The 24,346-nt window shown below is 46.3% G+C and overlaps 2 protein-coding genes across 6 annotated transcripts in view; both read right to left on the bottom strand.

Annotated features, from left to right (window-relative positions):
• Positions 1-18,360, bottom strand: part of Hnrnpul1 (heterogeneous nuclear ribonucleoprotein U like 1) — a 34,520-nt gene extending 16,160 nt beyond the window's left edge. Inside the window, exons 1-7 of one of the 4 annotated variants that reach the window (XM_048440858.3) lie at positions 17,565-18,360; positions 14,254-14,379; positions 11,691-11,847; positions 9,403-9,476; positions 8,222-8,361; positions 6,139-6,238; positions 3,944-4,056 (exon numbers count right to left, since the gene is read on the bottom strand). In XM_048440858.3, the coding sequence (XP_048296815.1) occupies positions 3,944-4,056; positions 6,139-6,238; positions 8,222-8,361; positions 9,403-9,476; positions 11,691-11,847; positions 14,254-14,379; positions 17,565-17,859 (1,005 nt within the window). In that variant the 5' untranslated portion in view covers positions 17,860-18,360. The remainder of the gene's footprint in view (positions 1-3,943; positions 4,057-6,138; positions 6,239-8,221; positions 8,362-9,402; positions 9,477-11,690; positions 11,848-14,253; positions 14,380-17,564) is intronic. The other 3 variants (XM_048440860.3, XM_048440866.3, XM_085694097.2) reach the window with 3 other exon arrangements.
• Positions 18,361-20,493: 2,133 nt separating this feature from the next.
• The window catches only part of Axl (AXL receptor tyrosine kinase), a 30,747-nt gene continuing 26,894 nt past the window's right edge, over positions 20,494-24,346 (bottom strand). For both annotated transcript variants that reach the window (XM_048440840.3, XM_048440847.3), the window contains 2 exons: positions 23,824-23,960; positions 20,494-22,247 (listed from right to left, as the gene is read on the bottom strand). In XM_048440840.3, the coding sequence (XP_048296797.3) occupies positions 21,896-22,247; positions 23,824-23,960 (489 nt within the window). In that variant the 3' untranslated portion in view covers positions 20,494-21,895. The remainder of the gene's footprint in view (positions 22,248-23,823; positions 23,961-24,346) is intronic.

Here is a 24,346-nt window from a genome sequence, read left to right as displayed (position 1 = left end):
ATACAGGCAAAACACGCATATATACAAAATAAAATAAATCTGGGCCCAGAAAGATGGCTCAGTAGTTAAGAGCACTTGCTTTTCTTGCCAAAACAGGTTCAACTCCCAGCACCCAGGCAGCAGCTTACAAACACCTGTGATTCTAGTTCCTGGTTACCCTCTTCCAGGCTCCAGGGATACTAGATACATACACAGTATGTAAAACACTCATACACACAAAAACAAAACAAAATCTCTCTTGAAAATAAACTAGGTAGAGAGATGGTCTGGCCAACACAGGATAAAAGCCTGAAGTTTTCTGTACTGTCACTTGCCCGCAGAACATAATACTGATACAAGGGTCTGAAAAACATGGTCACAAACAGATTATTAATGCCTTCAACTTTTTCAAAGTGCAGTCTTAGTGGTGGCTGGCTGTCAATATTTGAAATTACAGAACTAATGAGTTGGTAAGTAAAGTGCTTACCAATGAAGCATGAAGACCAAGTTTGAATACCCAGGCCCCAGGTGGAAAGGAAGTGTGGCGGCATGTACCTGTAATCTCTAAGAGTAGGAAGGAAACAGGAGACTGGCCTCGAGCTTGTCAGCCAGCTAGCCTGGCCAAAATGACGAGCTCCAGGTTCAATGAAACTGACCCTGTCTCAAAAAAGTAAAGAGAAGTGCCAGGTTTGGCGTCATATGCTTTTAATTCCAGGACCAGAGAGTTAAAGGCAGGGGGATCTCTTAGTTTGAGGCCAACCTGGACTACACAGTGAAATCCTGTCTTAAAATGTATATATGCATATTCCTACTCTCCACTACACACAACCTATAACCAAAAGTTAACTTAGGAAGAAACACTACATATATAGTCCATAATAATGCACAGATGTGGCCTGGAGAGAGGCTCAGAGGTTAAGAGCACTCGCTGCTCTTCCAGAGGTCATGAGTTCAATTCCCAGAAACCACATGGTGGCTCATAATCATCTATAATGAGATCTGGTGTCCTCTTCTGGTATGCAGAAATATATGTAGCCAGAACACTGCATACATAAATCTTAAAAAAAGAATACACAGATATATGTGAAAACTGCTCCAGGTGGGAAGAGTGAACTGTATAGGGACCCTGGCAAGTGGCAAAACAGTACCTACAAAAACAGCACCTACCATAGCTAATAAACTGGAAGGAGAAAGGTTACATCAAGTATAGTGGTGAAAACAATGACTACAGACATAACAAAAAGAGCCCAATCAAAAACCAAAGAGGGCCTTCAGGTTCCCATAGTCCTAAAAAAAGATCTTAAGGAATATAGTTAAGCAAAGGATAGAATAAACACACTACCCTATATGTTAAAGAAGCAAAACAAGTGTTCTTTCTCTTGTATTCAGATTCACCCTAGAACAGGTGGCTCCTGGTGCAGCTGTAACAAATGAAACAATGGGTGGGGACAAGACCTATCTACTCAGCAGGCGGTGGAGGCACACACCTTTAATCCCAGCACTCAGGAGGCAGAGGCAGGCAGATCTCTGTGAGTTTGAGGCCAGCTTGGTCTACAAGAGCTAGTTCCAGGACAGGCTCCAAAGCTACAGAGAAAACCTGTCTTGGGCTGGAGAGATGGCTCAGAGGTTAAGAGCACTGACTGCTCTTCCAGAGGTCCTGAGTTCAATTCCCAGCAACCACATGGTGGCTCATGCCCATCTATAATGAGATCTGGTGCTCTCTTCTGGCATGCAAGCATACATGGAAGGAATGTTGTATACTTAATAAATAAATTTTTAAAAAAGAAAACCTGTCTTGAAAAACAAAAACAAGAGCTATATACTCTTAAAAAAGTCCTTGTTTCTCTCTTTAAATCACACAAATTAACTTTAAAAATGCTTCTTAGTTAGCTCTGTATCACTTGTGTGGCCATTGGAAAATTATAGGGATATACTATTAATTGGAAAAACTATACTCAAGACTATAGATTATAACCATCATTAATTTTCATCTAAAAAAAGTATTTTATTAGAAAAGCATGGTATGGTGGTTGGATACTTTTAATCGCAGCACTGGGATGGAGAGGCAGGTGAATCTAAAAATTCAAGGCCACCCTAGTCTACATAGCAAGTTCCAGGCCAGAGAGTTAGAGCCTACCTTAAAAAAATAAAACAAAGGTCATAAACGAGTTCCAGGAAAGCCTGTCTCTCTCTCACACACACACAAAGATCATACAATGCATGGGAAGACTGGGAATCTGTTTCAAACTTAAAGAACCAAGACAGGGCAACAAAAAGCAACACATTCTGGTCAGCTCCCAAATCAAAAATACTCAATTGTACTAAACCAAGCCAATGGGACAATTTACATAATTCAAATGTGGGCTGATGGCAGCTACACCTGCCATCACTGATATATAGTAGTATAACAATCTCACATCTGGGAAACACTGTTAAGATGGTAGACTTAAATATATATAAAATATCTAGGATAGGAGATATATAGTCTATTCTCAAATGGGTCAAATATAAAAGCAAACACACACACACAGCAAAAGTGGTAAAAGGCCCTGAAAATTCTTTATTCTTATCTTTCTAAAATTTTTGTTTTGGGAGTGATGGCGTCCTTTGTGTGTGTGTGTGTGTGTGTGTGTGTGTGTGTGTGTATACTTATTTTTATTCTGATGGTGGCACGTGCCTTTAATTCCAACACTTAGGAGGCAGATACAGGCAGATCTTTGAGTTCAAGGCCAGCCTGGTCTATAGTATGAATTCCAGGACAGACAGAACTATAGAGAGAAACCCCGTCTTGAGAAAAACAAAATCAAAAATTTTATTGATTTTTTGAGTCTCATGCAGTCTAAGCTAGTCTTAAACTTACTATAGAGCTGAGTATGACCTTGAACTTAGGGTCCTCCTACCTCTTCTGAGAGCTAGGATAATAGACATCACTGCACCCAGTTTCCTGCAATGAAGAAGACTGAACCCAGGGCTCTACATACCCAACAAGCACTCTATCAACTGAGCTGCTTCCCCCGTGCCTCTAAGTTTGAAATAATTTTCCAAGCTGAGAGAGAGAGAGAGAGAGAGAGAGAGAGAGAGAGAGAAGGAGACAGTAGGAGAGGAACTTTCTTTTAAAAGAAGTTATGTGAACAAATAAGGGAAAAGATAAGATTCCAGGGACATAGTCTCTGGGCATTCCCTTCCTCTGGGACCTCATGACACAGTTCACAAGACTGCTTGTGATAACCAATGCTGACTGTATGGAAGGGTGCTACTGAGCATTTACTATGTGCCTCCTATTATTCTAAGTGGTTGTAATGGGTTAAAACTCAACACAAAAGAGGTAAGTATAAAGATTCTTATTTGGAGGAGACTCAAAGGGAAGTTGTACAGCGCTGTGAGCCTTAGAACAACAGCTGAACTCAGCAAGTCTGGGTGCAGAGCCAAAAGCTATCACCCAATCAGTGACTGTTGGTCACCACTCTCCAGAACTAATGCAGCAGCACACACACCTTCCATCTTACGCTTTTGCTCTGCCAGAGGACAGGGCTCAATAGGAGGTCAGCTCAACTAAGGTTAGTTCAAAAAACAATTTGGAAGATAAAGTGATGCCAATGGGGGCCCAACACTAATACAATGCCTTTGAAAGCAGACTGGCTATTTCCCAACAGAGGGAAGAAATTCTCAAGTTTGATTAGAAAATGTCACTGTGGTAACCATAGACAGAGGGAGTTGTGTACACTTGAAGTCCTCAAATCTTCATGGTACCATAATCAGCTCTGCATAAAGACGAGAAGAGAAAGGATGGCAGAATCTCACACAAGTCAGCAATCCCTACCCTGGAGGAGACAATATCAAACCACCAGAGACAGTAACATATGGAAAGAGTGGCTGGATAAGCATAGACAACAATACAGGTACCCTGAAAAAGTCTACATCAGGCACCTGGCCCTGCCAATTCCCACAGGCTGCCAGCACTCACCGCAAAGCAGCCAATCACATCGTTCTCTGCAAATTTGTCTCCGTAGTTTTCAAAGCGGCTATTGGTAGACTTCTTCCCTGTGCCTCCATAACCATAGGAAAAAGGCTCTTCACCTGAAGGAAGGCACAGGCAGGTTAAATCTCTGATGGACACAACATCTTTACAGCTGCCACAATCATTGTCTTTACTATTTTGAGACAGTCTCACAGTGTAGCTCTGGCTGTCCTAAAACTCACAAAAGTCCACCTGCCTCTGCCTCCCAAGTGCTGGGATTAAGGGTGTGTGACACCATGTCACTGCCGCCACTTCAAAATGAAGACAAAGATAAACTGAGATGACGGTTTCCTCCTGGCTAGCTGGGACTTAGTTTATAACTGCACCTATGATTTTGTATGTTTTGTTGAGACTGGGTAACATGTAGCCCCAGCTTGCCTCAAACTCATTATAGAGCCAGGTCTGTCCTCAAACTCTGATCCTTTTGCCTCCACACCAAAAGCTGGAATTCCAAGTGTGCCACCACTCCTTCTTTTAAAAAATAATTTATCTTTAAGTGCATTGGTGTTTTGCCTGCATGTACATCTGTGTGAGGGTGTCAGATCTTAAGAGTTACAGAAAGTTGTGAGCTGCCATGTGGGTGCTGGAAATTGAACCTGGGTTCTCAGGAAGAGCTTCTCAAACACCAAGCCATTCCTGCAGCCCTTCTTTTACAGACTTCTAAACATTATTTTTTATGTGTGTGTGTCAACCTGTTTGAATTTATGTGACCATGCAGGTCCAGGTGCCTCGAGGTGCTGTTTATAGGTGGTTGTGAGCTGCCTGATAGAGGGGCTGGGAACCAAACTTAGCTACTCTGTAAGAGCCCCCACAGGGTTTCTCTCTGTAGCCCTGGCTGTCCTGGAACTAGATCTGTAGACCAGGCTGACCTCAAACTCAGAGATCTGCCTGCTTTTGTCTCCCGAGTGCTGGGATTAAAGGCATACTCCACCACTACCCAGTTTGTACTTTTTCTTTTAAAAGATGAAATAATTCTTTAAAAAAAAAAAGAAGTCTTTTTGGAGGTGGGGGTGGGAGTTCAAGACAGGGTTTCTCTGTGTAGCCTATGTGAGGGTGTCAGGTCCCCTGAATGAGAGTTACAGACAATGTGAGCTGCCACGTTGATGCTGGCAAATGAACCTTGGTCCTCTGAAAGAGCAACTGGTGATCTTAACAGCTTACCTCTCCAGTCCCTCAACCTATGAGTCTTAAATAAAGAATGCTGTCACATATAAAAGCAAAAAAAGTAGCTATTATTATTGTGTGTGAGTGGGCATGTAGAGAGGTCAGGTGACAACCTCGCAGAGTCGGTTCTCTTTCATTTTTACAAGGGTTCCAAGCACTGAACACAGGTCCTCAGGCTTATATACCAAGTGCTCTTTACTGGCCGAGCCACCTCACCAGTCCTTACAGGCCTTTTAACCTGATGTATCTTTCTGTGTGTGTGGTGCTGAGGATTAACCTAACATATCTACTTTTAAAGATTTGTCTAAAGTTGTCAAGTAATTACAAGAATAGGAATTCAAGCAAAAAGATGCAATTAATTTAAATGAGCAACAAAAGGAAACTTGTTAAATAAATTCAATAGGGTCGGGATGTAGCTCAGTGGTAGGGTTTTTGTGACATCTTAGGCTTGATTCTCAGCACCCATTACAGAAAAGAAAGAAAAAGAAAGAAAGCTATATAAGAGAAAATTATGCATTGGGTTAAGAAACCATATTTATTTCCAAAATTTAGCCCATTATATATTAAAAGAAATCAGACTACATAAACTGCATAGCATGACCCAGTTGAGTATGTATAAAAACCAAAAGAAATGTCCTACTCTGGACAGAAAATCCATAAAGAATTTAACAGGGTTTAAGAATTTATTTCAGTATTGTGCAAGGGCAGAAATGGTTTAAAATAAAGGGGAACGGTTCTCTCTCTGAAGAGAACTTTGGACCCTCTCCTAAAAGAAGTGAAAGAATTAACTCTGAAAGAATTGTTCTGTGGCAGGTCCTCAAGTCAGGCAGTGAGTGATACAGTAGCATCAGCTGCACCTGTTTCCACCCCAGGGCAGGTGTTCTGAGTCCGCTAATGGGAAGAGCAGCTTAGGAGCCCCGAGAATCCAGAGGAAAGGTAATCATTCTATACTGAGCACTGCCTGGCTGACTTCTTACCTAGCTGAGTGCTGCAAGAGTCCAAGGACCAGCCAATACGGACAACGTGTGGGTCGGGCTCTGTAGATGGAAGGTGCTTCACGGAGATCTCCTCATTGATCTGAGGACAGAACACAACAAGACTCAGCATTGATTCTCTCAAAGCTGATGGATTATGAGGTAATGTAGGAGGTAAGTATCAGGCAAAAAAACAGTAACAGTGCTTCATGGTGGTTCATGCCAGTATCTCAGCACTCAGGAGGCAGAGGCAGGAGAATGGCTACAAATTCAAGACCAGCTTGAGTTACACAGTGAGGGTAAGGCCAGCGTGGGCCAGAGATCCTGCTAGATAGGTATAGGTAGAAAAGTAAATAGACAGAAAGACTGACAGACAGACAGACAAAAAGATAGAGAAGTTAAAAAAAAAAAAAGAAAAGACTTGGTTACCAGAAGAGGAACTCAAGCAGCTCCCAACAGTCTACTATGATGGCAGGGACTCTAAGGCACCACAGAGTGTTTCCAAACACCCCACCCCTCCTTTTCAGTCTTAATATTTGTTGCAGAGAAAATAAACTTTCACTGGAAAAGGCGCTTGCCCAGCATGTATGAGGCTGGATCCTCAGCACCATAAAAACAAGACAGTAAGTGCACACACTTTGTAACCATGTACTCTAGATCATCCCTAGGTACTAGGTGCCAAGGATGTAGTGTGGGTGTGCAAGGATATCAAGGTAACACTGTTTTATAAAAGCCAGTAAGAAAAACATCCATAAGGAACCAGGTACATTATGGTACAGCGAAGTCACAAAACCAATTAAAAAGATGAGGCAGAGCTAAGGTAAGAGTATGAAAAAATCCAAGACACAATAAGCACACTTAACATCTGTGTTGCCCTGTTCTCCCTCTAAACTCCCTTTAAAGGGAAAGGATAGGGTGGGAGCACAAGAGAATGTCTGCTTTTTAATTCCATACTCTGCGCTACCCAATTACATCATGATGGCTCCCTGGTCTCCCTATCTACCAGAACTGGTCTGTAGCCTTAGAAAGATACTACATTTCACTGACTTTCAGACATTTTCCCTATCTACCTGTGAGGGAACAGTTCATCTTTCAACTCACAGAAGAAAGCCATGTAGCTTGACAGAATTTAAGTGGCCCATTAAATACTGTGTCTTCAATCGATGGTGTGTCAGTCAGTAGAATAGTCCTGTCTCAGCTGCACTCTAGACTGGGGTGTGAGAGTACTTACTCATGGTAACACTGTGAGATTAATGGAATAATTCACACGAAGAGCTCAGCACTGATACTATTTATGTGTGAAGGGCTCTACAGATACTATCATAAATAAGTTTGGACATACAAAGAATACACAAGAATTTTTCCCAATGCTAAGGGTAGAAGTCACTTCCCAAGCATTACACCGCCTGCCCAAGACTGTTAACATCTACGTGACCTGGGGGGGAGGGGCACACAGAAAAGACATGCTAGTAACTTTTACCTTTTAATTCTACAAGCTGAACTCCTGTTCCACACGACATGTACTACTGTCGTACAGCTGACATGGAACTTTGGTACTGGACAATGCAGGCAGCTCTCTGCTCTGCTCTCCCTCTAGCTTCCCTGTAAAGAAGTGGAATCTGAGTCCACTCTCTTTTTTACACTACACTTATGTATTTTATGTATGAGTGTACACCATGGTCAAGAGGACAACTTTTGGTCATTGATCCTCTCCTTCCACCAGGTGGGTAAAGATATGGACTGCAGGTTGTCAGGTGCAGCTGCAAGTGCCCTTACCTGCTGAGCCATCTTCCTGGCCCAAGAGCCCATTCATTCCTTTAGATAATTCCTTTGCCCATTTTACAAACATCACCATTAGACTGTGTGACTTTGTACTACCTGACACAAATTCTACCACAGAAAAGAATATGATTGTCCAACTTTTCTGAGACAGTGACGTTGTAATAGTTCATAATACTTTTGATTACTTGGACATTGTCTAAACTCAATCTAATATCTTACAGTCACGAGTCTTATCAAGGTAGCTGGTGGCAGGCTATTCCAAAGGACAGACCTGCTTCCTGTCTTGTCTATCTTTCCCACTCACCTTCATTTCAAAACACACACGCCCCCTTCTGACCCCATAGCTGGCACGGGCTCCCGACCACAGGTATGCAAAGCCCTCGATTGTCAGCGGATAGCCACTACTCCGATCTCGGGCCACTTTGAAGTGCAGGTCGCAGTTATCTGTGGAGGAAAACCCCAGGAAATTGGCTGATGTTTGGGTTCCGGAAAGGCTTCAGGAAGTCCCTCAGAAACAGTAGTAAATACCTTTGAAGGGAATGTGTCATGACCCTGGGACAGGGTCAACAACCTTAAAGATTCAAACTGAGATTTCAGGATATTGAGGGTCACCCCCAGCACCATATACATTAACCACCTCCCAGTGCCGACTGTTTAAGAGCAGATTTCTCTTGCCAGCTGTGGTGTGAGTTTCTGATCTGAACTACACCTGCTGTCCAGGAATACAGCAGGCAGACACCTACTGTCCCATGCATACTGCTGACTCTGGAAGAAACCGTCACAACTTCAGAGAAGCCTTTCCTTACCACCTTGCCCACAAAGTGCTTTCATTTCTTGGCAGGCTGAAACACTATTGTCAATACATAAATACCGGCTGCACTGATAAAGTACACCGTTCTTAAGGTGAGTAGACTTCTGGGTGTATGTAAAAACACTCACTAGCTTTACCACTTAGACTGACTTTGGTGGCCCAGGCCCTCCATAATCTTTTCTCAGAGTGGTCAGATGTGCAGTCAGGGTGAAAGCCACTTATACTCTGGAGAACAAAGAACAAGGCCAGTGTATCAAAAGTCTAAGTGGCATTGGTTTCACTAGGTGTAACATGAGGGGGCAGCTGATGGAAACTGGCAAGCCAGTTGTCAAAGAGTTATGTTTCCCTAGCAGCACTCAGGTTTCCCTGACTAGAGACAACCCCCTTCTGCACACAGGGTGGTACAGGGTTTTCATATTCCTTTTTAGACCTTATCTCGGAAGTCTCACTGGACATCCTGAGGTAGGAAGGGAGTATCACTCCTCTTTGTAAAGCAGTAGGGAGAAGTAGAACAGCTTGCCTGGGACCTGACAGAAACACTTAGGAGTAGGCCTGACTCCATACTAGTGCCCTGGCTCTGGAGCTGTGCTAGAAAGGGATGATGGAGATCAGGGCATGGCCTTGCAACACAGACGGGGAGAAGGTAGAATCAGAAGGACACTTTCAGGACTCACATGTGTCAATGGCAACAAGGGTATCATCAAAGTCGTCTTCATCCTCTTCAGCAGGGGGTTGAGGAGAACGGCCCCTGTGTTGGAAAGAGGGTAAGTCATGCAATAGTTGGAGGAATAGGAATAAAATTTTTGCTGAGATTTACAAGTAGCTCACAACTGTTTTCTCAGGGGAGTACCAAATACTTGACGAGGGTAGTGAGTATTAATTCCCAGCCTAAGAAAAAGACAAATGGGCTGGGCAGTGGTGGCACAAGCCTTTAATTCTAGCACTAGGGAAGCAGAGGCAGGTGGAACTCTGGGAGTTTGAGGCAAGCCGGGTCTACAAAACTAGTTCCAAGACAGCCAGAGCTGTTGCACAGAGAAACCCTATCCTAAAAAAAACAAAAACAAAACAAAACAAACAAAGACAAATAGACTGTTCTGTAAAGGTCATCAGAATCATTCATGGAATCTTTTCAGATCTTTCTCTCACGCTCTAAGGTTCTAACCCAATACTCTCTGCAGGTTTGTTGCAAACTGCTGCCCTCACTGAATATTGCTGAGAGGAGGCCACAGTACTCAAGCTGGGACCGTAAGGGCAAAGAAAGGGAAAGGCCTGGACATAGTACAGTAATTGCAATGTACCTATATAACAGGCTTGTTAAAATCCTGCATTTGAAAGGTTATGATATGATCCACTTTTTCCTGCCTCTCACTCATTTAAAGTGTCCTTAATTATGAACAAGACATCTTTCTATAACAACAACAACAACAAAAAGGTGTTTTGTTAACACCTTGGTGATCTCTGCTGGGACACTCTTCAAAGCAGGAGCTCTTCTAGGGAAGAGCCACCCAGTCCTGCTGGTTCAAGTCAGCAACTTTATTTACTTACTTATTAAAGACAGGTTCTCTGGCTGGGCTGTGGTGGTGCATGGCTTTAATCCCAGCACTCATGAGGCAGAGGCAGGCAGATCTCTGTGACTTTGAGGTCAGCCTGGTCTATAGAGCAAGTTCCAGGACAGGATCCAAAGTTACCCAGAGAAACCCTTTTTTGAAAAACAAACAAACAAAAAAGTACAGGGTCTCTCAACGTAGCCCTGGAACTCACAGAAATCCACCTTTCTTGAATTCACAGAAATTCAAATTCTGGGATTAAAGTAATTGCACCACTATGCCAGACTCATGGAATCTTAAGTCTATACTTTCCCCAACAGCTCCAAATTAGAGCTAATATCCTTCCTCTGCTCTTCATCAGTATGTAGCTCCTGACCCTGGCTATGAGGGAGGAAGAAGAAATTCGCATGACATAGGCTCTTTGTCCTAATTTCAGTTACCATCCAGGAGATCCATTCCATTTCTTTTCTTCTGCCATGATGGGGGTGGAACCCAGAGCCTAACAAGTGCTAGGTAAGAGCTCTACTACTGAGCTACACCTAGCCCCACCCCTTCTCTTAAATAGACTAGTTAGAGGTGGACTTCCCCAGACGGGAAATAAAATGTGACTAGACAAGAAGCTATTCTAGATTCCACAATTGGAAAAGGCTTCTGACAGGAGTCAAAAGGAGGGAAGTAGGGAAGGGTAGAACAGGATCTGGAGGGAAGGGAAGGGGAGGGCTTGTCCTAAAGGAAAATGGCCAGAGAAAAGGCCGCGCCTTTTTGTGAGCTCCCAAAACTCCCATCTCTGGCTGCTCACCCTGAGTTTGTGCTTTACTTGTAACAGTCCATCCCCAGCCCTATCTGGGTAAGCAGAAGGCAAGCCCACTGTCCAAAGAGCTTCTATATCCTCAGTGTCTAGTCCCCAAGAGGCATCTCATGAATGCTGACTGGACGAGGGGTGGGCAGGAGGGGTTGTGCTGGGAAGTAAGGTTGGGGAAACAGCTTTCAAATTAAGGGATCCAGAGTGGCCAATAAGAGTCAGACACTAGTCATGAATGGAGGCTTGTGAGGCTAGAGCATCTTTGTGAGTTTGGGGCTAGCCTGGAAGACAGTAAGTTTCAGGCCAGTTAGAATTTACATGAGAACTTGTCTTAAAAAGAAAGGAAAAAGGCAAAGAACAAAAGGACACTGCAAAGCTACAGAAGCAGTAAGGGGAAGGGTTGAAGAGGCAGAATGGCATCTTAAAGGTAAAAATCTAAAGTACCTGGAATTTGCTCTGCAGGTAATAAGCAGGGAGGAGCGGAAGGAAGGATCAAAGCTTAGGTAAATTCAATCTGGCAGCCAGTGAGGGGAGGAATACCAGAGAAGAGAGAACTCTGCTCAGCCCCACTCAGTGAGTAGAGACCGACGACAAGAGTGTCTCACGTACCCACCTTCGGTCCTCCCGGTGCTCGAAGTACCCACGGCCCCGATTCTCTTCAAAAGGCCTCTTTCGACTCTGGAACTGTTGTCTGTCTTGTTTGAGCTGTGAGGTGTCAGGAGGAAGGAAGCTGGGTGGTGCTTCCTGCTTCATTTCTGTCTTCAGTTCTACTGTCAGGATGAATCAGGATGGTCAAGACACCCGGCAAACCCTAGGATTACTAGGTCTCCAATTCCTTTTACTCCAGATGATGCTGGCAGGTTTGTGACTACAATGAAGGGCTGAGCTCCAGAGGCCTCCTGAGTGATCCAAGGAAGCCAGGATGACTTGGATGGGTGACAGTCTGCTAGCCAGGTAACAAACACTCAGGCCTCAAGACAGGCAGGCCTTCAACACTAAGAAGGACAAGACTCCTCAAATGACCCAAAAGTAGAACGACAGCTTTTGGCTAATGTTCTGAAGGTTCATGAACGCTGACTCAAAAGATGCTATCTTGGCCTGCGTCAAGAGGGAATGAGCCCTAAGAGACTGTGAAGACCCTGTAAACTCCCAGAGAGCTTGTCTCATTCTCACAGAGCTTCTTTCTGACAAAAGCAGGGGAGAAGGAACTCAGCAGAGTACTATCGGTCTACAGCAAACTCTATTGCCTTAGTCACTTCCTACAAAGCCCAATCAGATGAGTGGGAGGGTCAGCCATTCAGTTCTTCTTGAAGCCTCACTAAATCACACTAAAGATGTCAAGGAGTATAACATCTGGAAACTAAGAAAGCCCCAATCTCAGACAGATCCCATGAATTGATGGCTAACAAAGAACAAGCTATGGATTCATGGGGCCTTACTCTTTGAGAGGGTCCTGAGAGGCACCATCTCCACCTGCTGCTGATGCAATTCACTCGCATCCTTTCATCCAATGACTCTGTTCAAGTCACTCCCTAGCTTTGGCACAGGGACCCAATCTCTGAGTCAATGTCTCTGGTTCTCCAGGGCAGAAATTGGGTTCAGTTTTTCCATGGCTTAGCACAGACAAGACTCAGAGACCACTGGTGTTTGTTAACAGCCCAGAAAAACCATCTCCTTGGGCCAAATGACCCACAAGTCTCATAGAGCCTGTGGTGGTTTGAATGGGAATGGTCCCCACAGTTGTGTGTTTGAATGCTTGACCCAGAGGAAGTGGCCCTATTATGGGGAGTAGGTATGGTCTTGTTGGAGTGTGTCACTGTGGGGCAGGTTTTGAAGTCTCAGATGCTCAAACCCAGGTTCAGTGGCTCAGTTTTTTTTCCCCCTTAGGTCTGTCTATCTGGATGCAGAACTCTCAGCTCCTTCTCTAGCACCATGTCTACCTGTATATCACCATGTCCCACCATGACAATAATGGACCTCTGAGCCATAAGCCAGCCCAATTAAACGTTTTCCTTTATAAGAGTTGCCATGTCTCTTCACAGCAATAGAAACCAAACCCTAAGACAGAGCCTAACAGAAACCTATAGTTTAACCTACATTCTTTAATGTCCCTAGCAGCCCCCCACCCACAAGTACCCACCAGGGGATTTTACTTAGTAGATGGATGAAACAGAATGGAATTAGATAGGATCAACTAGATTCACAAGAAAAGACACTGGGGCTGGCTGTGGTGATTCACACCAGTAATCTAGGCATTTGAGAAACTAAAGTAAGAAGATTCCTGAGGTCCAGACCAGCTGGGCTTTACAGTGAGACCCTGCCTCAGAACAAACAAACTTTTCTTTTAAAATACTAAAACACCAGGAGTGGAGTGGCCACAGTTCTTGTTCAGCCCATTTCAACAGCAGGACTTTTTTTTCCCTAAACAGTAAAGACTTACACGACAGAAATATACCTCATGTACCAAGAACGTTGGTCTGAGCTAGTTTCTGGGGTTTTAGCATCAGTTTTGCCATTAGACCAGTCAGTTCCTCGCAAAAAGGGAGCTAGGTGATCCTATCTGTCTCCCTGCTGATTATGGAAAACACTGTTCTGCAATAATGCAGGTTTTAGAAGTGCAGAGTTTAAATACACAATATGAGGCTTATTTCAATCTAAGACTTCTCAGAGCCTTTAATGAACACAATAAATCTCCACAAGGTGGGACAGCTATGCTGCATTTTTCTACATAGCTGTGTCTGGCTAAGGAACCCCTTTCCAATGAGTAGTCTCCTGGAGAGGTGTTCTTCAGAACACAGGGACCACCACACTGAATTCAGAACACTGTTTCTGGCTCCCACATTGCAAGGCTCTAGGGCTCAAGCAGTAGCCCCCAGGTCTAACCCTTCCAGGGTGCTGGCACAACACCGGAAAAGACAGAAGGACCCAGAGTACAAAGTTAGTCCCAGCTCCTTTTTCAGTTTATGGCTAGCTTGAACAACCTAGTAAGGATATTATCTCAAAAATAAACCAAAACAAGAATAAAATCTTCAACCCCAAAGAGAACAAAACCAAAATCCCAATCCAAATAAAACCTTGCCAGAGGGACAAAGGCCAGAAGAATTGCCCAAGAGAAAGACGGCAAGGTCTTACTTGGATTCTGTTTCATTAGGAAAGAAAGTGTGGGGACTTCCTACCTGGGCGATAGGCCTGCTGCTGCGGCTCCATGTCTAATGGCCTCCTGTCATAGCCTGACTCGTTTTCCTGCTTGATGATCGGTGTCTCGTAGAATTGGTTCTGCCTGGTAATATTGTCCATTACATCTTAAAATTAAAAAAGAAAAAGTAGTTAGATGAATACATTTGGAAAGACTCTTGTAACTAAGACAGCATCCTTACTTGGGTGAGTCAGACTGCCAGAAGACAAAGAATAACATTTTCAGGTGAAAACCTATATAGACATGGGCGTCTCCAAACGCCTATGGTATATGTCTTCTTTGTCTCAAAAGTCTACATACAGATCTGCAACTGTGCTCTATAGAAACTGAATACATTAAGCCAGCTGAGGAAGAAGTTCTTCAGTTAAAATGAGATGGTAGAGTAAGAGTGCAGCTGGATTTCTCCAAGTTTAGCCTCCAGGGTGGGAGCCATTCTAAGATATGCCGGGCACCTCACTAAGCAGTTAACATTGGTCTCTACTTTAAGGTGGATCACTCAGGTTTACTTCAGGGCCCAATCTTCAAAACTTAGGGCACAATCCAGCCCTCTGACCAGTCCCATCAGTGGCCTGAGCACTCCTGCCTGCCTCTGCCTTTGGCTGTACTTATGATAAAATGGAGGGCCTTGTACATGTACCTCCAGCACAGCCAACAAGAGTACAAACCTCTGAACTCACAATAGCCTCCAGGCTCGCTAGGAATAGGTCCCCAAGTAGCTGGAGTTAAAAGTGCTTAGGAAAAGTGCTCTGTGGATCCAGGTGAGGAAGAGGGGTAAGAACAGCAATAGTAGCTACTTAAGGAATGCAAGCTGTACACTGGACCCTGCGATACAGGCGAACTTGTCCCACTGAAACATCCAGTTTAGGGAGACAGACACACATTGACAGACACTTATACTACATAATTATATATTGACAGTATATGAAGCACCAAGAGTTGAGAAGGGGATCCAGTCTAAGGCTCAGTGATGAGAACAGAGAGCACTCTTGGGAAAGGATAGGATCTCATGTGAAACTACAGCAGAAACAAAGAAGAGAGAACTTGATGGACTTAGGACGGGCAGCACACAGCTCTCTGTCCCTGGGGTAAGTGTGCTGATGGGTGCCTCCAGAGCCCTGCTAGAAGCTGTGCCAGGAGCAGTGAGGCAGAACCACAGGGAGGATAGAATATGCTGCCACTTGTTAACTGATTGAACTCTTCCTCAGAGGACAAATACATCTGGGCACAAACCAGCAGCAGTCCTAAGGGAGGAAAGTCACAAGTGTCTATTTACCAAGGATGAAGAAGTCCTGGGGAGGGACCTGAAGAGGGCTTAGAGGATTTTACTGTAGATGTGTGTTGTGGGCACAACACAACAGGGGACAGAGTATCTCCTTAATTGGAATACAAGGCCTCTTCAAACCATTCTGCTTCCTCCAGAGCCTCAGGATAGCGTTTTCCCCAGAAAGCTCATGTTCTCTCCCCTGGTAGGCTGGCCTAGGGAGGATATGATGGCGAGATCCTTTTCTACTCTCTACAACATCCCCCTGACAACAGGCAACCCTGGTGTGAAGTCCCTTAGACATGCAATCTCATGACTGACAACTCTGGGAGGAGACTCTTACCATTCCTGTTTTACAAAGAGGCTCAGAGGGGAAATGATTTGCTTAACTTCACAGTCTGCCTGAGTCCACAGACTGGGCTCCCGAAGCATCAGCTCCCTTTCCCAAGACCCTTCTGGCAGTAGCAACGTTAGGACTGTGCCCTTGCTGCTCCTTCATAAGCCATCTTGCCAGGGTTCCTCAGCTACAGACATATTCACAGGCCACGCCTCCCTCCTTCCCAGGGAACTGACCATTTGCCAGTACATGGATAATCCCTAGACCACTCTACGCCCAGGGTACCCCCTCCACAGGATCCCATGTCTCATGAACAAGTGAATACCGGATGCCAATCCCAAGTTACTTTTGAGGCCTCATTTTTTCTCGCAATGTTTAGTCCCAAGTTCTACAGTACCTTCATCTCAGAAAAAAACTCTAAGCCTTGGACGCCAGGTTCCCTCTCACACCAGGGTCTCCTCTGCTGCTCTAATCCTAGCTCTTAAGAGTTACACTTCCTGGCTGATCAAATTCCCCCTAGACTCCCTGAGCACACAAGTCACTGTTTCTGGGGACTTGGGAGCCCTCTCTTGGAAAGGAATATTCCCTCAGTTTCAATATGAGGCCCCCAGCCAAATCAACAGGTTTTCTTTCTTCTTCAAATTCTCCATGCTTCCCTCCCCCACATGTGCTAGCTGCATAAACCCTGTTGGACACAAAGGTCCTAAGCCCACCACACAGTTCATCCAATTGCTATCAACTTATTTTCTCCAACTCATTATCTGTGTTTCGAAAACCATTTATAGATAACAATGCAAGGCCATTCAGCAGGAGCCATGGGGTATTGTCTTAAGAGCCTTTCCAATTCTAGACCCCCTAGGTCTTTTGTCCATTAAAACAAACTGCTTTTCCTTGCCACCAAAGTTCTTGAGCCTCCTCTAGAAGCCAACTAGATAGCCCGGATCTCCCAGTACCATATATCCAAGCTGTGCCTGAAAAGCAGGAGTTGGGGGGGGGGCGCGGATCCAATCTTCGGCTGGTTTTTCACTATCCCTTAAAAGCTCACCTGCCAAATACAGAGGCGCCTGACCCATTTCCCCAGCCTCGGACACCCGCAGCTCCACAACACTAATCCACCCCCAACACTAAGCAGATCTCCCGTAACCCATCCGACCGCAAAATCGGAGAACCGGCCTCAAAATTCTCCCTGCCCTGCACCCTAAATTCTTCTCCCTACCTGGAAATCCGGCTTTTGAGATCCTGCCCAAACGGTGGGGGCTGGCACGGCCACTCAAGCTGTCAGCTCAAATCACCATTTTCCAAGACCCTCCCCGAGACACCCCTTGCCCTAAAGCTTCTAGTTCTTCCGATTCCCCGCCGCCCCCCAAAAAAACCAGTTTCCGGTCTCCCAATCTCAGGATGTGAAGTCCTCCCCACCCGTTCGTTCGTACCCTAGTCGCCTTAGAGAAAAATAAAAAAACATATATAAATCTACCGCCCCTACCCCCAGGGTTTTCCCTGCACCGAAGGCCAGGATCCGCCCTCAGGCTGCCCTGGGGCCCTGCCGCAGATCCCGTGCAGCAGCGGCAGGTGGCGAGATCCAGGCTCCCCAGACCATCTCCCCGTTCTCTGTGGAACCGAGTTCCCGCGTCCCCACAGCCCGTCCTCGGCCCGGACTCCAGGCTCCCCGACCCCCCGCCCCGCGCACTCTCACAATGTCCGTCCGGCCCCGAGTAGCCGCCGGGCTCCGGGTGCGGCTGCAGCCCGGGCGGCGGTGGCTGCGCTGTCCCCTCCAGCTCGGAGCCCCCCTCGGTCTCGACCTCCTCGTTGTTGTGCTCTGGTAAGCCCGGTTCGTCGTCAGCCTCGATCTCCCGCTCTTCTTCGGGCTCCTCGGCCTCCAACGCCGCCAGCAGCCGCTCTGCAAGCTCGGCCTTGAGGCCTCGAGTGTCCAGACCGCGGCGCTGCAGCTCCTCGCGAAGTTCGTTCACCTTCAGACGGCGCACATCCATGGCCCGGGCCCCCGGGGCGGCCCCCGAGCCCGGCCCGGCCTCCCAGGGCTCTGTCCCCCCTAAACCTTGCCTGTCAGGAGGCGAAGGGGGAAAGGGGGGGGGCACTCCAATGGCGGCGGCGGCTCAAAATGGCCGTCGTCGCCTCCTCCCCCTGGCCCGTACCCGTACGATGTAACACGGGTGTCAATTGGTCAGCGCGTCGGGCAACGGGCGCGGGCCCGGAGACTAGGCCAATCACAGTGTGGCTTTCAATAGAACGGCAATAAGCGGGTTCAGGGGCTGCCGTAGAGGAAGCGTTAGCCTACGTCGAAGTCGCGGCTAAAGCGGAGGGCGGGAAAAGGCAAGAGGCGGAGCAAGCACTGATTGGGTAACGTCCGCGCGCTGGCCCCGGTACGGTCAAAAGGAGGGAAGGGAGTAACGCTGTGGAGCAATGAGTGAGGAGATCTCAGGATGCTCTCCCGGTCGCTCGCAGCCGCCTTTCGTTCAGAAGCTCTGTAAAACACATTCTGACTGGTCTAGATCTCCCGCCCCTCGCAGAGAAGCGGGCAAAATCACTACAACCAATCAAATGCGGGGAGAAGAGGCCGGCCAACCCTGGTCTTCCCTGTCGCCATTCGGAAGCCGGAAGGAGATTCAGTCGCGGAGGGACCGCCCCTTGCCGTTAGGGCGGTTTCAAAACAACCTCTCCGCCAATCGTAGCTCCGGTTACATTTCCTCACAGCCGTCGCTTGAGCGCTTTAGGAAAAGCTAACTAGATTGGCCATTCTTGAGAGGCTTGGCTTGCAAAGTTCTCCGTAATACAGGGATGTTTAGTACCGACAGCGATTAAGAGGATGAGGATATGTTATGTACCCAGCTGCTTTTTACGAGAAACAAAAAAATGAGTTCTGGAGAGCGCTGAAGGGTAGAAAGCGGGGGTTAGGCTAACAGCAGGAGAAAAGTTGGGTGTTAAATCGCACCCCTCCCTTTGATAGTACGTCTCTCTGTGGTTGCATGGACAGGCCGCTCTGCATTCGACCATAGAGCCTTCCCGCTCTGGACACGGCTGCTGAAGTTCGCGGCTTTCTATCTTGAATCCTCTAACTGCTCACGCCGCGTTGCTGTTTGGTGTCCATACTAACCACATCGAACACGAGGATCCGTAATTATGCCTCGTGTTAAGCCGTACACCTGTCGCCCCTGGTTCAGAAGACGCACAATGCAAAACGTCCACTATTAACCAATCCCTAGCCTTAACACCCAACAAAAGCCACAATCACTCTCTACTTAGATAAAGACAAACATCATGCAATAGACGAATAGACCTGACAGGTCAAAGCATCAATTCGGGATAAGACTTCGAACGGCAGTGTAGGTGTGCCACAAACATGCAGCATCGCACGACAAAGCTTCAGTTCACGCTACAAACTTATACCACAGCAACCTAGACACACAGCACCCACTCAGCAGCGGGACAGACACTCACGTGGGCCTGGAGGTTCCAGTCCAGACACCCCGCCCCTCGCCCACGTCCGACTTCCTCTCTCCTCCCAGCTCCCACAATAATTTGTTCCCCCCCCCCAAAAAAAAAAAAAAAAAAAAAAAGAGCAACACTTTGTGGCCCAGATTGAACTGTACCCAGTTCTCAGGAGCCACCACCGGGGGGCGGTCGGGCGCCGCCTATGATTTTTATATCCGCGAGTCCACCACACCCAGGAACAAGTGAAGACCTAAGTGGACTGGGGAGTTCTTTTGTGCATCCATGGATTAAGGTGTTCTGATTCATTTTTCCTTGTCAATCTGAATGCTTGGCTGTGTGACAATCTGTTGTGCTAGTACACCACAGGTCTGGGCGTGTTTGTTTTCTTCTTTATTGAGACAGGGTCTCACGTAGCCCAGGCTGACCTGGATCTCTCTGTGTAATCAGGAATGAGTTTGAACCCGAGCTTCCTACTTACATCTCGAACCCTTGAGCTTCCTGCTTACACCTCACGCGTGCTGGGAATACAGGCACACATCTGATTCTCGAATGTGTGTAATGCCATTCTGTGTCTTGGTTACTAACAATTTTTTTCCTATTGCTGGTGAGTACCAGCCTGTTGACATTTGCAGATTTGCCAGTGTGGGTTTATGTGTTTCTGTTACTATGGCTGAATAGCTGTGTCTTTGTATTCGTGATTAGGTGTACCTGTGCATGTTTAGTAGTTCATATCTATTACTTTGGTGTGTATGTATAAAACCCACAATCTCTTTGTGTTTCCATATATACTTATATATGTGTGTATGCATATATATATATACTTTCTAATATATGTATATTGAGTGTGTGTGCACATGTGTGCACGTGTGCTCACGCATTCCTCATGGCTTTCTGAGAGCCTACCTTTCCTCAGTCGTATATATTTGTCTATGTGCATGGTTCATGTCTACCATTCCTAATGAAGAAAACATTCCCAGGTCCATCAAACCATTCTTATCCCTTTTTTTCTTTTTGAGGTAGAGATCCTCTATGTAAGCCATGATAGCCTACAAGCAGTCCTCCATCCTCAGGCCTGAGCTTCTACTGCACACAGCAGCCCTTCTTTCTACAATGGGGAAATGGAATCTCCAGGGAAAGGGGCCATAGCACAGCTGAATGGAGACAGGAGACAGAACAGTGATTGACAAAAGTTTTATGTGATCGGAGCCTCTCTGGAAGCACCAGAGTCCACACTTTAGACAGGGATGAGGGACTGGCTCAAGGAGGCAACATGGCCCAAAAGGAGGGGGATGGTCCATTCCTTAGAGGAAAGGCATTCCCAATGCATTGCACAGGCTTAAGGTGGGTACACCCCACACGAGGAGAGGAGGGAGCATAGGTGGCTAAGGAGGGAAAGGGCTTAGAGAGAAGAATGCCACAAGGTTCCAACCTTGGCATCGTACCTAATATTCTAGACCTGTGAACCTTAGACCCTCAGAACACTGAATTCCTAAATTACTGTGCTTAGATCCTTAATATTTTTAGAAATTTGTATTCTTGAACCTTTAATTAAGTGCTAGAAAGGCGGAAGGCAACACAGAACCAAGAGGTGCTCAGCATTAGAAATGGTTAGGACTTTGGTGTCTAGTTAGTCACAATTAACTGTGAGCCTCTTGGGACCCAGAGTCTTGGACCCACAGCATCTTATAGTGCCTGAGATCAAAAGCAGGTCAACATCAGAGCTTTAGAGTTTACTGACTGTAATCTTGGAGCATATGATGTGGAATCTTGGACCACACTCTAGATTATCATCACATACCTTAGAAACTCAGCTGGAGACTCTTAAAGCTTTTGAATTTCAGATTCTAGAGTCTTATTCCCTTGAGATGCGGGATCTTATATAAAAGAACCTATGATCATAATGCCTCAGAAGCTGTAATTTATCATTGGAATCTTAGAAATTAAGAAAATAAAAGTTTGAAACATGATCTGGAGTATTACAATATGAATAACTGTTAAATTTGAGAACAGTATGCATTAGAACCTTCATTACCTAGAACCTTTAGAATTTTAAAATCTAGAAGCTTCCACTTCTAGGATCTCGGGCTCCAGAAAAATAAAGTCTAGAACCACAAGATCTTAGATCCAGGACTCTCAGAGTCGGGCAACTGAAAACTATGGGGGCATGGTGTTTTAGAACCAGAAAAATCTAGAGTCGCAGAATCTCAGAACCTTTGAACAGTGGGCCATGTTTACAACAAATAGCACTTGAGACCTAGAAACCAGCATCTTGGTTCCTTAGACCCAAGGACTTAAATCATCTTTGAGACCTTGAACCTTGAAATCTAGTCTCTAACCTTAGACTTTAGAATGCTGGGACTTAAGATCTTCCAAGACTGCAACCCAACCCTTCTTTCTATGGATGGGATGTCTATGGCACAGAAAGCAGGACACACCTCTCTGTGCAGAATTTGAGAAGGGATGGAAGGTCATACTGCAGTTGGGGAGAAGGCCTGGAGTGGCAAAGTGGGGGGAGGTTTCCCCCAGTGGCAGTGCCTAGCTTGGCTCCTGAGAGGGCGCCCCAGGTGGAAGATTGTCTCAGGCCCCATCCTCCTGCCCTGGGGGTGCTGGGGAGCCTCTGTCAGTAGACAGAGTAGGTCCTGGAGCTGTAGAAGGACAGAGGACGTAGCGCCCAGCAGCGTGGACTTCAGCTGCAGTGAGACAGCTACAGGAATCCTTCGGGTCAGGGTGGGTTGAGGGATCAACTCCTCCAGCAGCACCGCGGGGTTCAAGGTGGCTTCCGCCTTCATCCATGTTGACATAGAGGATTTCATCAGGCGCCTGAGCAGGAGGCAGAGCCTTCAATGTGTTCTCCAGGTCTTCCCGAAGCTCTGCAAAACTTGGCCGGTCCCGTGGGTTCAGCTCCCAGCACCGGGACATTAGGACGTATCTACAATGGTAAAGCAAAGGGTGGCCAACTGAGCAAGGACTCTGAAGGGGAGCACTCTAGTTCAAGGGAGGCTTTAGGACCCTCGGGTGACTGGGGACTACAGAAAACCTCAGCAACTTAGAGATATCTACAGGAAGTTGAAAATTCCCAAGTTTCTGGAGTGGGCCAGGAGATGTTGAAACTGGGAAAAACCTTAGGAAACCTCTCTGGCTCTTGAGTGTTTTTAGTGAGGATTTGAGAGCAAACTGTCCCAGTATGGCCACCCAGAACAGACTCTCATATAAGGCCTGGCTCTGCCATTTACCTCCAAGTGGGTGGAGGAAATCTAAGGGAGTCTGGGGTGGATTAGAAGTCTTTTAGACTGATCTACCTATGTCCTCACATTCTTTGACACCCCACCATTCAAAAGCTTGAGACTAAGGCCCCTCCCCTTGAGTGTAGGGATTTGCTACTGGCTCAGCAGAAGAGATGGTACACGTTTGACTTCTAACAGTAAGTCATAAAAGGCGTTGTGGCAACTACTCCTTGTACAGTCTCTTGTACATTGGATTGTTGTGTGAGGAAGCACAAGTGCCTTATGAAGGTCCCCATGGTAAGGAACAGGTCATGTGAGGTGCCATCTTGAAAATGGCTTTCCTGCTTCCGAGTTTCATATGTAGCCACCTTCATAACCTTGTTACAGATCTGCAGAATCACCCTTCTAAGCTGCTTTCAGACTCTGATCTTCAGATATTATGAAATAAACGTTGCTGGTTTTAAACTATTAGATTTTGAAGTGTAGTACCTCATACAGCAGCAAATGATATGCCCCCCCCCCCCGTAGACTTGAATTTTCTCATCTTCAAAACTGGGATAACAATGCCTATTTACTTCTTTTGACCGTGGAAGGGATCCAAGGAGTCAATACGAGTAAAGCACTTATATCATTGCCTTCCAGTAAATTCTGTAAAAGGCTAGCAATTAATCTCATCCTCTTTGGGTCTAGGAGTGCCCAAAGGAAGCCTGGGGAGTCTGAGTCTCATACTACCTCCTCCTGACCCAAGCGACATACTCTCTTTAACCTCAAAGCACTGGCTTAATGTCACACCCCTCTCTGCACGCTGAGATGCCACAAAGATTGATAAGCTATCCTAAAGGATCCTGCTAGCAGCTCCGAGATCTGAGAATCTGGAGAAGGTCAATAGTCAGAGTAGAGGGCTTTGCAAAGGGCCCCCGGGGCAGTGAGGCACACGGGAGGTGAGGGACCATGGGAGGTTGGCATCCCAAGGCCAGGGTTGCCCAGGAAGGTTGTATGCAGTTTTTAAGAATACCTGGCTGATGCAGAAAGGGGTTGACCCAGTCTGCATTCCACACAACAGGCAGAGCTGGAAAAGGCACCTTTACCAAACTTGCACCCCACTGCCTGACTAGGAGTGGCACAGTGGCTCAGGGCATTGGTAAGAGGCAAATGGGTTTCAATATTCTATGGGATTCCATGCACATTTAGCCAGTCCTGGAGATGTTGAGTGTTCTGTGTGGGTAACTAAGGGCCGGAGTAAATTCTGAGGCGGGGTTGGGGAGTCCCAAAGGTTCTCACAGGCCATCCAGGCAGTCCACCGGCTGTTTCAGGCGATTTCCTTGGCGTAGGTAGTCATAAATCTCACTGTTCTCCACTCCTGGATAGGGGGTTTGGCCTCGGGTGGCGATTTCCCACATTGTCACACCAAAGGACCACTGTCAGAGTAGGAAAGGGAGTGAGAGGGTCTTTCCTATACAAAGACACCTCCAACACATGAGTTCAGGCACGCACTCAACACTTACATGGGCATTTGTTGACAACGGTATCTATGGGTGTATCACAAGCATGCACTGAAAGATTTTGGCACAGGTACACACACACACACACACACACGGGTGACTGACTTAGGAGGATGTAGAGATGTGCACACCCATACACACATTCACATGTCACCCTTCATGTCCACATTGCAAACACTATATGGCACACTTGGTCACTACTGCTTCCTAACCTAAACTGCCCACCCTGCCACTATGCAGAGATGAACCTGCACATCTCTATATATTCCAGCCTTGCACACATACTTTTCATACATTCCCCA

Source organism: Myodes glareolus, chromosome 1 (assembly GCF_982192425.1).
Source record: "Myodes glareolus chromosome 1, mMyoGla1.1, whole genome shotgun sequence".
Lineage (NCBI taxonomy): Eukaryota > Metazoa > Chordata > Mammalia > Rodentia > Cricetidae > Myodes > Myodes glareolus.
The sequence above is the reverse complement of the archived record's forward strand: the minus strand, read 5'-3'. Positions and strand labels throughout refer to the sequence as shown.